The sequence below is a fragment of the Hydra viridissima genome, unplaced genomic scaffold (genome assembly GCF_058129835.1).
Source record: "Hydra viridissima isolate aposymbiotic clone 2 unplaced genomic scaffold, HvirCarnegie_v1 scaffold_13, whole genome shotgun sequence".
Classification (NCBI taxonomy): domain Eukaryota; kingdom Metazoa; phylum Cnidaria; class Hydrozoa; order Anthoathecata; family Hydridae; genus Hydra; species Hydra viridissima.
In genome coordinates this window covers 9,499,688-9,515,728 of record NW_028324312.1, presented here as the reverse complement: position 1 = coordinate 9,515,728, position 16,041 = coordinate 9,499,688, and the positions used below count along the sequence as shown (strand labels likewise).

Sequence of the window (16,041 nt, the reverse complement as noted above, 5' to 3'; positions counted from 1 at the left end):
TATATATATATATATATATATATATATATATATATATATATATATATATATATATATATATATATACACTGGCGAGCAAAAAAAAGTGAACAGCGACTGCTTACGCATAAAATGAAAGAGCTCTGGTCAGAAACTCATACAAGCTTGTTTATTTTTGTTCGTACTATCAAAGAATTTACGTTTATCTTTCAAAGAAAACATGAATAAACTTCTAAACATTAGATATGAATACAGTGAACGTTGTCAGCAAAATCTGTAGTTGATATTAGAGCGTGGGTGAAATAGGTCGTATTATCGCTATATTATTATTATAAAAAATAAAAGGAAAAAAATGTCTCCAAATAAAAGGTAATTTTTTTTTATTTTTATTTTGGTTATTATTTATGCCTCTAACTTATTTAAAATGAAAAATCCCCTTTAATTTTGATGTTATTGGATTCTTATGAAAAAAAAAATATTCATTTAGAATACATAGTTTATCATTAAATAAATACTTTCTTCATATATTACTCTAAAAATATTATCATTTTTCTTTCACAGAGGACCTCATTTAACAATGGAACAAAAAGGAATCATTGTTGGAATGAGTGCGTCCGGTAAATCGATACGCCAAATTATTCAAATTATGAAAGCTCAAGGTGTAAACATTAGTGTTGGTGGAGTTCACAAGATACTTTCATGTCAGAAAAACAATAAAACAACAGCTAGAAAAAAAGGTTCTGGCAGACCAAGAAAAATGACGGAAAGAGATTGTCACAAGTTAAAATTCAATGTTTTAAAAAATCGAAAAACCACTATGACGCATATCGCAGAAACTTTTACGTGTTCTGATGATAAAAAGGTTAGCCGATGGACAATTTCGAGGCGTCTTAAAAATCAGGGGTTCAAAATACACCCATGTAAAAAAGTACCTCTTCTTACAGCACGCCATAAAAAGGCAAGGTTAGCTTGGGTAAAAAATAATAAAAACACAGACTGGACAAAAATATTATGGTCAGATGAATCACGATTTTGTTTGCATTCAGATCGTCCACAGATGTGCATTAGACGTAAGAACGAACAATTAAATCCAGATTGTATTCACCAAACGGTAAAGGGTAATCTTGGAATTATGGTTTGGGGTTGTTTTTCTGCCAAAGGTGTGGGCAGATTGCATAGAGTCGAAGATGGATTACGAATAAATTCCAAAGAATACATTAGTATTCTACAAAAATCTTTGCTGCCCACATTGGAAGAATTAGAAGAGGATGAAATTAAATTTCAACATGACAATGCTACTTGCCATACGTCTAAACAAGTTAAAAAATGGCTCAAGGATAACAATATCATCCTTTTTGAAAATTGGCCTGCCCAAAGTCCAGACCTTAATCCCATTGAAAATTTGTGGGACTATATGGATAAAGAGGTCCATAAAAATAATATTTCATCTTTGGATGATCTTTGGGCAGCCATAAAACAAGTTTGGGTTACGATACCTGACCGTTTGATAGCAAAGTTAATTGAGTCGATGCCGCGTCGATTAAATGAAGTGATGAAAAATGGCGGTGGCCACACAAAATATTAATTTTTTTTTCAAAATGAGTCGTATATATGTGTATGTATATGTATTTAATATAAGCGATATGTTATATTTTATGTATTATATTTTTAATTGATTAATAATACATAATTTACTGAAAAAATGTACTGTTCACTTTTTTTTGCTCGCCAGTGTATATATATATATATATATATATATATATATATATATAAAAACCAATTTAAGATATAAATTGCATTTTTAGCATGTTGTCTTGGTTTTCAGTATATAAATAAAAACAGCAAATTCCAATAATGAAACAACCTATTATTCATTTTTTACAATAGTCACCAACATGAAGGTGTCTATTGTTAAAAATGAATACTAACACAAAACATCATAACAATAACACATAACAATAGAATATTTACATCCTTGATCCTAAAATCCAGTGAAGATAACAAACCAAATTAAAATATGAAAGGCAAAATTAGAAAACCAATTTAAAGTTAACTATATTTATCTTTTTACTAAACATATAAATACATAAAAGTATATTTGTTTTTATGTTCAATATTAGTTATTCAATTACTTCAAATTTAGGACATGAAAACACCCTAGATTTAAAGACCAAGGTTGCATACTCTCATACACATTACGCTAAACATTAACAGACATTGTGTTTCCAGAATATTTAAAAAAGGCTAGACAACACACCCTAGCTCTAAAGCAGTAACTCCGCCTGACACTAAATGCTGCCAAGTCACACCTTTGCTATAAGTACATCGCTTGGCTGGCAAGGTTATCAATCTTGCTCAACATAATGCCAAGTCACACCACGTTGAAAACATGGAAACAACATAATTTAAACATATATTAAACTATAAACAAATTTGGTTTTATATAACACATTTGATTAACAATCTTTTCGATTTGATGAAGAGTAGCTTGTTCAGCTATTAGAAGTGGGACTGAGTGGTGAATGAAATCTTCCATCATAAAAAATTTGTATGCATTCCAGAGATGTAAAGGATTGTCAGGTTCACAAAAGGTCAAAATAATTGAAAACAACTGTCTAATTTTCTTTGGCATATGTGTTAAAACCGCCTCAGAAAGAGTATTCTGCCATTCAGTGTCATCTTGCAACAGACCTTTCAAAACACATGCTTCACAAAACATTTCAAGGACAATACCATTAACAGTATGCACATCTTCCCAAGATGTTGCTCCTTTTGCTTGCAAAAGTAACAGTCTAAGAAAAAACAATTCTCCAGTTGGATTAACTTTATACATTCTTACTATCACCTTATTACCAACCCTTTATCTAACCTTCCATTTACAATGTTTATCATCAAATATAAAGTGATAAGGAATGTCTACATACGAATAGCAATGTGCTCTTTCCTTTTCAGTATTTAACTTAAACCATGCCATTAGGTGCATATCACGCTGAGCTGCACGATCTAAAGCCTTATGTTCTGCTCCTTCTCTAAAATACAATAATTGATTTTCAGGTAGATGTTTACCAAGTCACAGCACTTTAAAAACACGGAAAGAACATAATATAAACATATGTACAAACTATAAGCACAATAAATGTGTTTAAATATGTATATAAGGTTAAATATATACTAAAATAAATAAATACCTTATATACATATTTAAACACATTTTTAAAACAATTATGTAACACATATTAACACATACACAAACAGTAAAAAAACACTTTACATTATTATAAAAACACATTGATAAAACAACTATAAAGCACTTATTACCACACACACATACATATCAAAAAAGCATATATGCAAACAATAAACGTGTGCAAACAAAAATTCTAAAAATGACGCAAGAAAATTTAAAAAGATAAAAAATATATATTTACAAACAATTCTCTTTACCTTCTTTTTTTTCTCATAAGAACTGTAACCTTCATAGCAACATTTAACCTTTACATACAATAACATGTGACATGCGTTGTCAGTGTTGGCACAAAATTTTAATTTTTTTTTTCTAAATTTTCTAAAAAAGAACAAAAATAGCTAATAGCATCACAGAAATTTCAAAGTAAAAATAACAATTTTATGGAAACAGCATTAGTATAACTTTAAATAACATCCATACCCCTATTTTCCTTCTGATAACTAAAATAATTTTTAAAAAAACTACTAAAAAAAAAAACTAAAACAAACAAAATATAAACGATTTAAAAAATTAAAATCCTTTCTACTTTAAATTCTTTCTACTTTATCTAATAAAAACTTAAATCCTTTCTACTTTATCTAATAAAAATGTATATATAACTATTTCTTATACTTACTTCAATTATAATATGATCTTATGATCTTAACTTATATAGTTATATATCTAAACTAATAATTAAATTCCAAAAGGAAAAAAGTTTTAACTCGATCAAAAGATCTTTCTCCAATGGCCGCGTGCATTTGAAGAACGCGCTCTTCCAAAGCCTAGTAACTAATTCAAAGCCTAGGAACTAATGACGAAACGACGTTGTACATTAAGCGTTAAACATTAAACGTTTCTGTAGGAATTATATTAAGATTCTTTTTAAAAATAACCATCGACCGACCATCCACGCACAATCGTCGGTGTTTATTTTTAAAAAGTTGATGGTCGGTCGGGATGGGCATGCGGCCGGGATGGATGGTCGGATGGGTGGTCGGTAAGTAATTGGTAAAGCTTTCGTATTAGCAAGGATAACAAGAATAAAACCGGTTTTAACCGGCTCCAACAAGCCACGCATATGAACTACTACAACAGTGAATTATTTGATACAATAATGCCTAACACTAAAACAGTTAAAAGAAGAATAATTGTACCAAAAGAAATACAAGAGGCAAAACAAAAACAAATTCAAAGTCTAAAGAAGATGTTAAACAGTTGCGATAACCAACAACAAGCCTACGAACTGTTAATGCAGTTATCATATACTGTTGAAGACACAGTAGAAGCTATGAACTACGCAAAAGAAGCGTCGAACTTAAAACCACTAAGCGATAGTGAAGTAGACCTATTATTAGCAGATGATATGCACCAATGCGCTTCAAAAGACGCAGAAGACAACCAAGAACCTCCAAGAAAGAAAAAAAACATAATAGAAATATCCGATTCAGAAGATGAACTAGAGGACGTTCCTCAACATCAAGAAATAGTAAACGAAACAGAAACATCAAACGCTACAGATGAATTGAAGAAAATTATGGATAGCACAAACTTGGAACTAGATAAAACAGTAAGATTTAATTTATAAAAGTATTAACAAAAACATGATAATATACTGTCTAATAGGAATTATTTATTTTCAATTCAGAAATTACAAAGGGTTTCGACATCCTGCATGTCACTATTGGAGGCAAACCTAATGAATCTATATGGTATGATCACTCCACCACAACAACATGTGCCTTACCAATCAAACAAAAGACACATATCAAATGTGAGTACGCGGACGGTAAACCCTCTAAGTGGGATGGAAAAGAACACACCCATTATATGCTTGCCGCACAAGTTCTCACCACAAAAGACCGTTCGTTCGATAACCAGTCCCTCTCTGTTCGAAGAAGATATTTCAAATCTCGAAGATATTGCTGCAGAGGATGTAATGACATCCACGTACGGCGATACGGATCAACATGCCATTCCTGCTCCTCATCAATTGAAATTAAGCACGTTAATGACAGGTATTACTACGGCAATATCATTAAATATTTTGACAAGATTATTTAAGCACATAAATAACATTCTCGAAACTAATGACACTGCACCACCAAAAATAAACATTATACGCACGGAAAGAAAGTCAAAAAAAAGTCAAACACGCGATCTATTCATTGATTATTTAGTTAATCACAAAATAATGAATAGTCGCCAATACGACTTAAAATTTAAAGAATGGAAAGATCTAAGACTCCTTGAAAGAATGATGACAGGAGACTTGGAGTCTACAAAAAAAACTATTTTTCGACAAAATTATTTCCAATTTGGGGATAGTTATGTTATATTAACACGAATAGTAGAATGTAATGATAAACGCAGACTTGGCGCAGTCATATATATTTTGCGCAATATTGCACAACAAAATTTATTAACGATTGATAGACTTATAACATTATTAGCACGTCTTTTATTTAATGAAAACTTCAAAAAATAAGGATTAATCTTATGCGGAACATCTGATGGTGGTAAATCTTTTTTCGCTAACCTACTTTATGCAGGTTTCCTACCTCATGAAATAGGTTACTGGATTTGTCCAATGAGCGCTAATCCATCGCCATTCCTTCTTCAATCGCTAATTAATTACATTGTATACAGATGTGATGAATTCATATTAGAACATGCTGGAGTAGTGCAATTAATGAAGCAATTGCTAAAAGGTGCGCCCACCCTAACAACGGACATTAAATACAAAGATCCACTGCTAGTTGACCCGCACCCAGTCATGATAACAATGAACAGCGACAACAGAGAGGATATACTCAAATGCCATACCAATGAGTATAAAGCCTTTGAAAATCGCTGCGTCATCCTCTTCTTAGGGAAACCATTATTCGATTGGATTAAAGAGGAGGAGTTATCAGAGTACGCTAAGCGTAATCCTGAACTATTATTTATATTATCTAAAGCACGTAAAACAACACAAACTGTAAACAACAACATATTTGAAAAACATAAAAATGAAATACATTTTTAAATTTTAATACGTTTATTAACTGGCTCATCACCATTGTCCTCTTCAACATCAGTAGCAATACCAATAAACATAGTAACAAAAGCAGGTAAAAATGTTCTCTGATAACATTTTAAAAAGATAACTGAGGATTTCCCAAAACAAATGGAGTAGGCATAATCGCAGTAATAAATGTAGAATCAGCACCAAATTTAACTTGAACTTGTTTAGCACGAGTATAATTAGGATCAGGAGGATAAAGCTTGATACGATCATAAACCCATTCACGTTTATAAACTTGAACAGTATGAGTTAATCTAATTCTTCCTCTAACAGTAGTAGGTAAAATCTCACCTTCAGTATAAGCAGGATCAACACAAAACAATAACATTTTACAATTCTTGTTACCAGAAAAAGGCATAACATTAGGTAAATTATTCCAATAAGTATTACAAGTACTCTCAACAAAAGTATCACCAGCAATACAATCATAATTTTGTCTAATTTTCCACAAAACAGCTGTATGATCAAACTCAGAATAAGCTGTAAAAAAGTATCAAAACATTGCTCATTACCAAAAGGTTCTTTAGAATCAGTATTAAAAGGTGTAATAGCAGCAAACACACAATCCAAATTACCAGCAGCGTATTCCTTTTCACCAATATCCTGCCAATAACATCTATGCAAACCAACAGGATATTGAATAACTTTAAGTTTCTCATCGTTAACACTAATATTTTTTAAACCATAATGAGGCATTTCAATATGACCATACCGATAATCAACAGGATATGTATTTAACACATTCCAACTTTGATCAAAAAAACCGTCTTTCTTCTGAACAGCTAATGTTTGATCAGACTGAACAAATTGTCCCCAAGATTTACCTTGAGTTTTAACAAATTTAACTTTCTAACAGAAATCGGATCATTAAACAACAACATAATAGGTTTGCGAAGTCCTATATCATTAATCCATTCACTATAATAAATAACCTTCTCAGCAACATTGTTACTTTCTTTAAACCTAGGATCATTGGTACTAATAGTATTTGAAAATCTAATCTTAACAGGTTTACCATCCTTATCATAAAAAAAAAATAGAATCTTCAAATAATTTCAAAGTTGGTAAAGGAGCAGGCTTTTTATCGTTACTTTTTAACTTCATATCCTGAATCTTCTTCCAATCAGCAACATCAAATAAAGGATATATATTATCAGTAATCATTTGATCACCTTCAACATCAAAAAATCTAATACCAATATTGGACATCTCCAAAGGAACAACAGTCTTCTGAGAAGTTTTTAATTGATTCTCAACACGAACATCAAGAAACTCACATGATACCTTTTTATCAACATAATATAAACCATCAGCAACAGGAAAATACTGATCAACATCAAATAATAAATTCGCAAAAGGAACAGGTAAATAATAAACATCATTAACAGTAACAGCAGTTACAATACAATAAAAATATAAACTCTTCTCAACAGTAAATTCATCATAATAACCACGAGAAGGATCAAACCCTCTTTCGATAACATATCTGGTGATGCGGATGGCTCCCGATTCGGTGGTTGCTCCGCCATTAGTTGAATGAAAACCTCGATGAGACCAACCTTTTCTTCCGCTTGGATGAACGAAGTTTCGTTTTATTCTCTGAAGGTACTTTCTTTCTATCCTCAAAACCATTTGAAAAGACATCAAAAACATCAGAAACTGTATTTATACTACTTTCATTCCCATAATATCTTTTGACACCCATATTAGGTAAGAAATTATAATCTTGATTAACAATATTGGGCTTCATCAAATCATACGAACCAACACCCTTAACACTTTTACCAACTTTTAAAATAGAATGGTCGGTCGGTTGAAACGAACTTTGCAAATTCTTTTCAAATAACGCAATATCATCAGAAACATTAAACGGTCTAACTTTACCTAATTCATTTAATTCAATTCGCTCGTAAGGCACTTCAATCTTAGGTGCAATTACACCACCAGTTGATCTATTTAAACGTTTACTACCAGCAGCAATATTACGCACATTAGATGCAAAATTCACCACACTTTTAGGTTTAAACGCACCAGTTATACCAGAAACAACACTCTCAACAATACGTGCTGTTTCAGGATCTTTAAAATTTTTTTCATTAACTCCAAATATCTGATTATCCCATCCAGGCGCAACCTTCAACACTTTATTCGGATTAACCTTTTTATTACTAAATTGCGGTCCATTGGGATTAAACCCTGGTGGAATTTGAAAATAAAAGTCGTCCCCCATTTGAAAATTGAATCATCGTATGGCAACCACATATAGTCCAGCAATCACAAGCATATAAATTATGATCAATACATTCATCATATAAAATATGACAAGCACTTTTACCACACCAGTCTGAAGCAACTGAAACAAAAAACACCATCAACAACAAAACAAACATATCAAAAGAATTAAAATACCAAATCAACCAAATATATACCCAAAATGAGCGCGCTAACACTTTATAATACGAAATATTTATAAATTCAAAACGCTCCAGCCGACCTCATAATACTATGAGATATATAGGAATTATATATATTCTTTCTAAAAATAACCAACGACTGACCATCCATATCTTATACTATGAGATATATAGAAATTATATATATTCTTTTTAAAAAAAACCACAGACCGACCATTTACGCACGATCGTGCTTGGATGGTCGTTTTCATATTTTCATATCATTATTCATGTTTTACTAGCTATTACGAAAGATTTACAAATTACTTACCGACCACCCATCCCGGCCGCATGGCCATCCCGACCGACCATCCCACTATGAGATCTCATAGTTGATGGTCGGTCGGGATGGGCATGCGGCCGGGATGGATGGTCGGATGGGTGGTCGGTAAGTAATTTGTAAATCTTTCGTATTAGCAAGCATAACAAGAAAAGAACCGGTTTTTAACCAATAGAAAAAAGGATTAGTATAATCCACACTATAAAAGTACTACCAAATCCATTTTATTCATAACACGCTCCGACAAGCTACTTTATGAATTACTACAACAGCGAATTATTTAAAAACATCATGCCTAACACAAAACTAGTGAAACGAAAAATCTTTATGCCAAAAGAAATAAACGAGGCGAAGCTAAGACAAATAGAAAGTTTAAAGGCCATGTTAGCCACTTGTGACAACCAGCAACAGGCATACGAACTGCTGATGCAGTTATCCTATATGGTTGATGATGCCAGAGAAGGAATGGAATACGCCAAACAAGCCTGTAACCTAAAACCATCAACAGACACCGAAATAGAACAACTGCTAGCAGACGATATGCATCAATGCGGTTCAAAAGATGCACAAAACAACGAAGAACCACCCAAGAAAAAAAGAAATATTATAGAAATATCCGACTCAGAGGATGAGTTATTAAACATACCAGAACATCAAGAACTAATGACAGAAGAAGAATACGAAAGAAACAAAATAACAAACGAATTACAAAAAATACTTGACACGCCAATAATGGAAATAGACAAATCAGTAAGTAAAATATAAACTGTTTTATTTAAGAACAACGATAAATACTGTCTAATAGGAATTGTTTATTTTCAATTCAGATATCACCAAAGGATTTGACATTCTGGGGAATCTATAGTGTATGGCCATAAAAAATCCCCGCCCACTAGGGATTATCGGATTAATAGCGCTAGTGACGTCAATAGGCGCATATTATGAGCTGCAAAATAGAGCTTAGTTAGTTTGGATTCAGAAGTTTTGAAAAATGGAAGCAGAATTATTTGATTACGAAGACAATAGCGTAGATGACGAAATATTAGCTATGTTTTTGGCTAAAACACAGCAAAACTCAGAAGATCGCCAAACCAAATTGAAAAATTATATAAAAGGAAAAGAAAACGATATTGATTTTACTGTCACCAGCGGATCAAAAGAGATAAACAAAGCTGTTCAAATCTCATCAGTTAAACCGCAAGGTGAGTCAAATATAAACGACGTTCAAGATCTTATTAATTATTGTGAAGCAAAGTTTAACTTAGTTATTGATAGAAAGTATACTCAAGAGAGACAATTTGATATTGACTTTAACGAACAATTAATTATACGTAGAAAAGATTTATCTAAATGGAAGCTTTCATTGAAAAATGTTCAAACTTATTATTTTTTGAAGCAGCTGAAGGAACAAAAGAATTGACTTGTACTCCAGTCCACATTATTAGTTCTTATGGGTCTTGCGGTGAGTACTTTGGATTCGAAGGGAAAAAAGTCCATGAGATCCTGCATGAAGGATGCGGAGTCGGAGTACATTACCATACTATTGTACTACTTCCATTTCAGCTCGACGGAACACCAATACAAACAACTCGCTCAATCATTAACCGTTATTTCGCAAACTGTGCGAGAGGACGATGCACAAGATGCTTCAAATTTCTTAAAAAAGATCTTACCACCCATATTTCAGTTTGTGACTGCGATAGTCAACAACGAGTTTCTTCGACTTGTCTCCAATGTCTCAGATCAAGCCGATCCGCTAATTCCGTCAATTGTAGCCATTGCGGAAATCACATCGTTGTCCGAGGAATTGAGTCCGCAAACCATTTCAGAAACGCTCTTGAATACCAGAGGCAAAAGTATTTGTACGAATCAAAGCCATGTTCTGATAAATGCGAAAAGTGTAACCAATGTTATGCTTACGTTACAATCAATAATGCAGGCGCCTACAAATACCAAAATTACATCGAAAAATACAGAATCGAACCTCCCAATTACTTCGAGCATCAACAATTTCACAGTAACAAAAGAAAAGCCAACATCGAATTCAAAGAGAATAAGTACAAACGAGTTTAAGACCAACTTGATGAAGACCAACTTTGAAGAGGTAGTATTTCCTAATAGTAGTATTACTAACTCACCTATTATATCTACGAATAAGCATTGCACAAGTGAATTTTTAAATATGTTTATTAATTATAAAATTACTTCTAAGAGACAGTTTCTTCAACTTTTAAATCAAGACACTAATCTTTTAAATTACTATTTGCAATTACCATACAATTTAACCGAACAAATTATAAGAAAAGGTTTAACTGTTGCTCAAGCTAATTTCAAACCTAACACATTTATAGACAAATATAACGCTACCATTTTAGATAATAGTAAACCTATTAAAAGACTAAGTGGATTATTTATGTCTTATTTATATGACATATCGGCTGCAAATGGGTATGCCAATAATCAATTATTAATGGATTTTTTTAACGTTTTAACTATGCAATATTACAAAAAAATTGCAATAGTTTTAATTGGAAGTTCTAATTCAGGTAAATCTTTTATTGCAGATATAATGATGGGAGCTTTTAATACTTTCGAAATAGGAAATATTCTACCACCTATTGATAATAATTTATCTGAGTTTTGGTTAAGTAATTGTGTTTATGCGTCAATTAAAAGAATGGATGAGTTTTTTATACCCAATGTAGCCATATGTGGGGAATTTAAAAAGTTATTAGAAAGTAATGTTAATCAAGTGGCTAATGTTAAATATAGCGAGAATATGAATTTGCCATATACTCCATGTATTGCAACAATGAATGGTAACTGCATAACTGATATAACTAAGTTTTGTTCAAACGAGTTTGAGGCTATTGCAAATAGATGTTATTTATATATGATTAATGCACCTTTAAAATCTAGCAAACTGCACAAATATCTGGACCTTTTGAGATTGCACAAGCATCAAATAGTGTGTCATCTATACGAAAAGTACGTGGACATGTTACCTCCACCAGACTTCACCGCAGATTTAGAAGAATTAGCAGGATATTCAGGAGAAGAATAATTATTAAAAACTTTTATAATTGCAGATATATTGTAAACGAAATAAAAAAATAATTCATTTGTAAAATTTTATTTCTTAATAAATTTACTTCACATTATCTAATGTCATTATTGGAAATGCATCAGGAACATAAAAATTTCTATGAAAATTGCCTTGTATATTGTTTTGAGGTGCTCGACTTCCAGAATTATGCTTTACATCCAAAAAATACGATATATATTTATTTTTATCTCGCAATTGTGTAGTTGAAGGATCGAATCCAGGAGCATTAAGACTTTGTTCTTGCATACGTCTATATGTTTCACTAGGTAAACCTGATCTATCGGCTTCTCTAACTAATATCGTATGCTGTATTACTACGTCGTAATCAAATTCAACAGGCATATTACCAGCTGTAAAATTTACTAAACTTCCCGTATAAATAATTGGTAACATCACATTATTTTCGAAATAAGGTTGCGGGACAGTTAAATCTGAATATTCATAACGCAAATCTTTATTTTTTCCAATATCAAGCATTCTGTCTGTAGATCCATTTATGCTATCAGCTTTCGGATGAGACATTCTATCTTCGTTAATAGTATGAGCAACTCCAAATTTTACCATTCTGTAATAAATATCTGAAAAGGGTTCTAAAGGATATACATCCATCATATATCGATTTGTAGATGTTTGCGGTCACCAATTATCTGATAAAAACATTGCTTCTTCAAGTGTTTTAAAATCAATACGAGGTTTAATTATTTTACCTTTTATATAATCAAACCTTGGTAATGACTTAATATTCACAAATGCTACATCTGTAGTACCTGTAGATGATATAACTGATGTAAATGGAACTTCAGTCCCTTTATAATAAGCATTATTTTCCCATTGAGCCAATAATTCGTTTCTTAAACGCCAGGGTGAATCAATGTGCAAATTATGTTCCCACTTAAAGTGAGCTATAGCAGGTTTTTTACCTATTCCAAATTGATGCCAAGCAGGATCATTTAAGGTTATTACTTTTGCACCAAATCTTGAAAATCCTGAATTAACATTACGATTCAAACCAGAAAATGTATTCAATCCAGTTGGAGGTTCATATTTAGACCAAATACCATAGTCGGCATCATCTTAAAATATTGATAAATTTAGAGGTGCATCTTCTCCACATAACAAAAATTCCATGGTATAATCAGCGATATCTTTGTGGTTTGGCGAGGTGTTAGTGGGTAATTCAGTTACCCAGGCTCGGCCGTTATTAAACGTTACGGATGCTCTTACAGGTTTCCAATATCCTACATTATAAAGTTTTATCTAAAATTACTTCCTGAGGGTGACATGCGTTTAAACTTTCGTAAGGAATATATTTAAACTGGCCATCGTTTGTATTATGCAACTTATATAATGATGTAAACGTAATTTCTTTTTCCTTATGAATTTCTAATTTATTTAAATTTTCCAAATTGTCCATTAAAGGTTTTCCGGAAGCATTTTCTATGAGATCTCATAGTGAAACGGCCGGCGGGGATGGTCGGTCGGGTGGTCGGTGAGTAATTTGTAAATCTTTCGTATTATTAATTTCTGGTAAATACCGGTTTTTCAACCAATAGCAAAAAGGATTAACATAATCCGCTATATATATACAACAAACAAAATAAAAATAACCATAAAGACGATATCCAACCAACAAGAAACATGCCTAATACTAAACAAAACGCAAACAACAAATACCACCAGAAGTATTGAAAGCAAGACAAAAAAAAATAGAACTACTGAAAGAAGCTTTGCGAAATGCTAACAATCAAGCAGAAGAAAATGAAATACTAATGGAACTATCGTTTACAGTATTAGATCCAAAAGAAGCAAATTATTATGCAAATCAAATAAAACAACCTCAACAAAACGCACAACTCGAACTAACTGACAGTCAACTAGAATAATTATTTGCAGACGACATGCACCAATGTGGTTCGAAAGATTTAGAAAGAATAGAACCACCAAATAAAAGAATGAAAATAATAGAAATTTCAGACAGCGAAGAAGATGTTCCGCAACATCAAGAAATAGTGGAGGAAAACTTCAATGAACCGGCAACAAAAGAAATACAAAGAACAACTAAAGAGCACCCAAGTGAAGAACTACAAAAGATATTAGACACACCACTACTAGAACTTGATAAATCTGTAAGTAAAATTACATTACTAATATTTACGTAATTAAATAAATAAACAAATATATATTATACCTAAAAAAGGAGTTATTTATTTATAATTCAGAACTCACCAAAGGATTTGATGTATTACATGTCATTATTACAGGAAAACCATCAGAATCGATATGGTTTGATCACTCCTCCTCCTCGGTATGTTACGTACCAATTAGACAAAAATCACATATCAAATGTGAATACGCAGATGGAAGAGCGGCAAGGTTTGATGGAAAGGAACACACTCACTACCTGGTTGGGATACAAGTTTTCACCCCCAAAGGACAGATCATTCGACAACATGTCTTTGGCCATCAGAAGACGATTTAACAAATCAAGAAGATTCACATGCAGAGGCTGCAATGACATACATACAAGAAGATATGGTTCAACATGCAGAGGCTGCAACACCTCCATTGAAATTAAGCATGTTAATGACCGCAATTACTTCGGTAACGTGCTTAAATATTTTGATAAGATTGTTTAAACATATAAGAAATAATTGCAAAATTGAAGTAGAACAGTTAACTAATGTAAATATAATAAGAACAGAACGCAAATAAAAAAAAAGTTAAACTCGAGATATGTTCATAAACTACCTAGTAGCCAATAAAATTATGAACAACAGACAGTATGACTTAAAATTAAAAGAATGTCAAAACCTAAGACCCCTTGAAAGAATGATGACAGGAGACTTAGAGTTAACAAAAAAAACAATATTCAGACAAAATTATTTAGAGTTTCGAGATAGTAATATTATTTTAACACGAATTGTAGAATGCACTGACAAAAGCAGACTTGGCGCAGTCATTTATATTTTGTGCAACATTGCACAGCAGAATATGTTAACTGTAAATAAATTAATAACACTACTAGCACGATTTTTATTTAATGAAAATTTCAAAAAGAAAGGGTTAATCTTATGTGGAACATCTGATGGAGGTAAATCATTCTTTGCTAACCTACTTTATGCGGGATTTAAACCGTATGAAATAGGTTACTGGAATTGTCCAATGACATCGAACCCATCACCGTTCCTTCTACAAAATTTAGTTAATTGTATAGTATACATATGTGATGAATTTATATTCGAACATGCTGGTGTTGTACAATTAATGAAACAATTATTAGAAGGAGCTCCAACTTTAACAACAGATATAAAATATAAGGACCCTCTACCAGTTGATCCACATCCCGTAATCATAACAATGAACAGCGACAACAAAGAGGATACACTCAAATGGCATTCAAATGAGTATAAAGCCTTTGAAAATCGCTGAGTCATCCTCTTCTAAGGGAAACCATTATTTGATTGGATAAAAGAGGAGGAGTTATCCGAATACGCAAAGCTTAACCCTGAACTTTTATTCATTTTATCAAAAGCAAAAAAACAAGAACAATCTGTAACACAAGATATATTTAAAAAACATATAAATGAAATACACTTTTAAATTTTAAAACGTTTATTCAATGGCTCATCTTCTTCCCCTTCATTAACAACACCAATAAACATAGTAGTAAAAGCAGGCAAAAACACCTTCTGATAACAATTCAAAAAAGTTAACTGAGGGTTCCCTTTAACAAATGGAGTTGGCATAGTAGCAGTTATAAAAGTAGAGTCGGAACCAAATTTACATTGAACCTGTTTAGCTCGACTATAATTAGGATCAGGAGGATTCAACTTCATTCTATCAAACACCCATTCTCTTTTATAAACTTGAACAGCATGAGTTAATCTTATCCTACCTCTAACAGTAGTAGGTAATATCTCACCCTCAGTA

General features: G+C 32.1%; 1 protein-coding gene across 4 annotated transcripts; it reads right to left on the bottom strand.

The window, feature by feature from the left end:
• Window positions 1-1,798: 1,798 nt before the first annotated feature.
• On the bottom strand, window positions 1,799-3,891 carry LOC149880377 (uncharacterized). 4 transcript variants are annotated; one of them, XM_090070500.1, is made up of 2 exons: window positions 3,424-3,891; window positions 1,799-3,008 (listed from the first exon to the last, which is right to left on the bottom strand). In XM_090070500.1, the coding sequence occupies exons 1-2, from the start codon at window positions 3,456-3,458 to the stop codon at window positions 2,840-2,842; spliced, it is 204 nt and encodes a 67-aa protein (XP_089926626.1). In that variant the 5' UTR covers window positions 3,459-3,891; the 3' UTR covers window positions 1,799-2,839. The 4 variants fall into 4 exon arrangements, with proteins under 4 accessions (XP_089926626.1, XP_089926623.1, XP_089926625.1 ...); XM_090070497.1 differs by having other exon boundaries at window positions 3,424-3,693; XM_090070499.1 differs by having other exon boundaries at window positions 3,472-3,693.
• Between the last annotated feature and the right edge of the window lie 12,150 nt (window positions 3,892-16,041).

What these genes read in the sequence shown, in the direction of transcription:
- LOC149880377 (XM_090070497.1), bottom strand. Translation starts at nt 2,812, where the DNA reads ATGTATAAAGTTAATCCAACTGGAGAATTGTTTTTTCTTAGACTGTTA.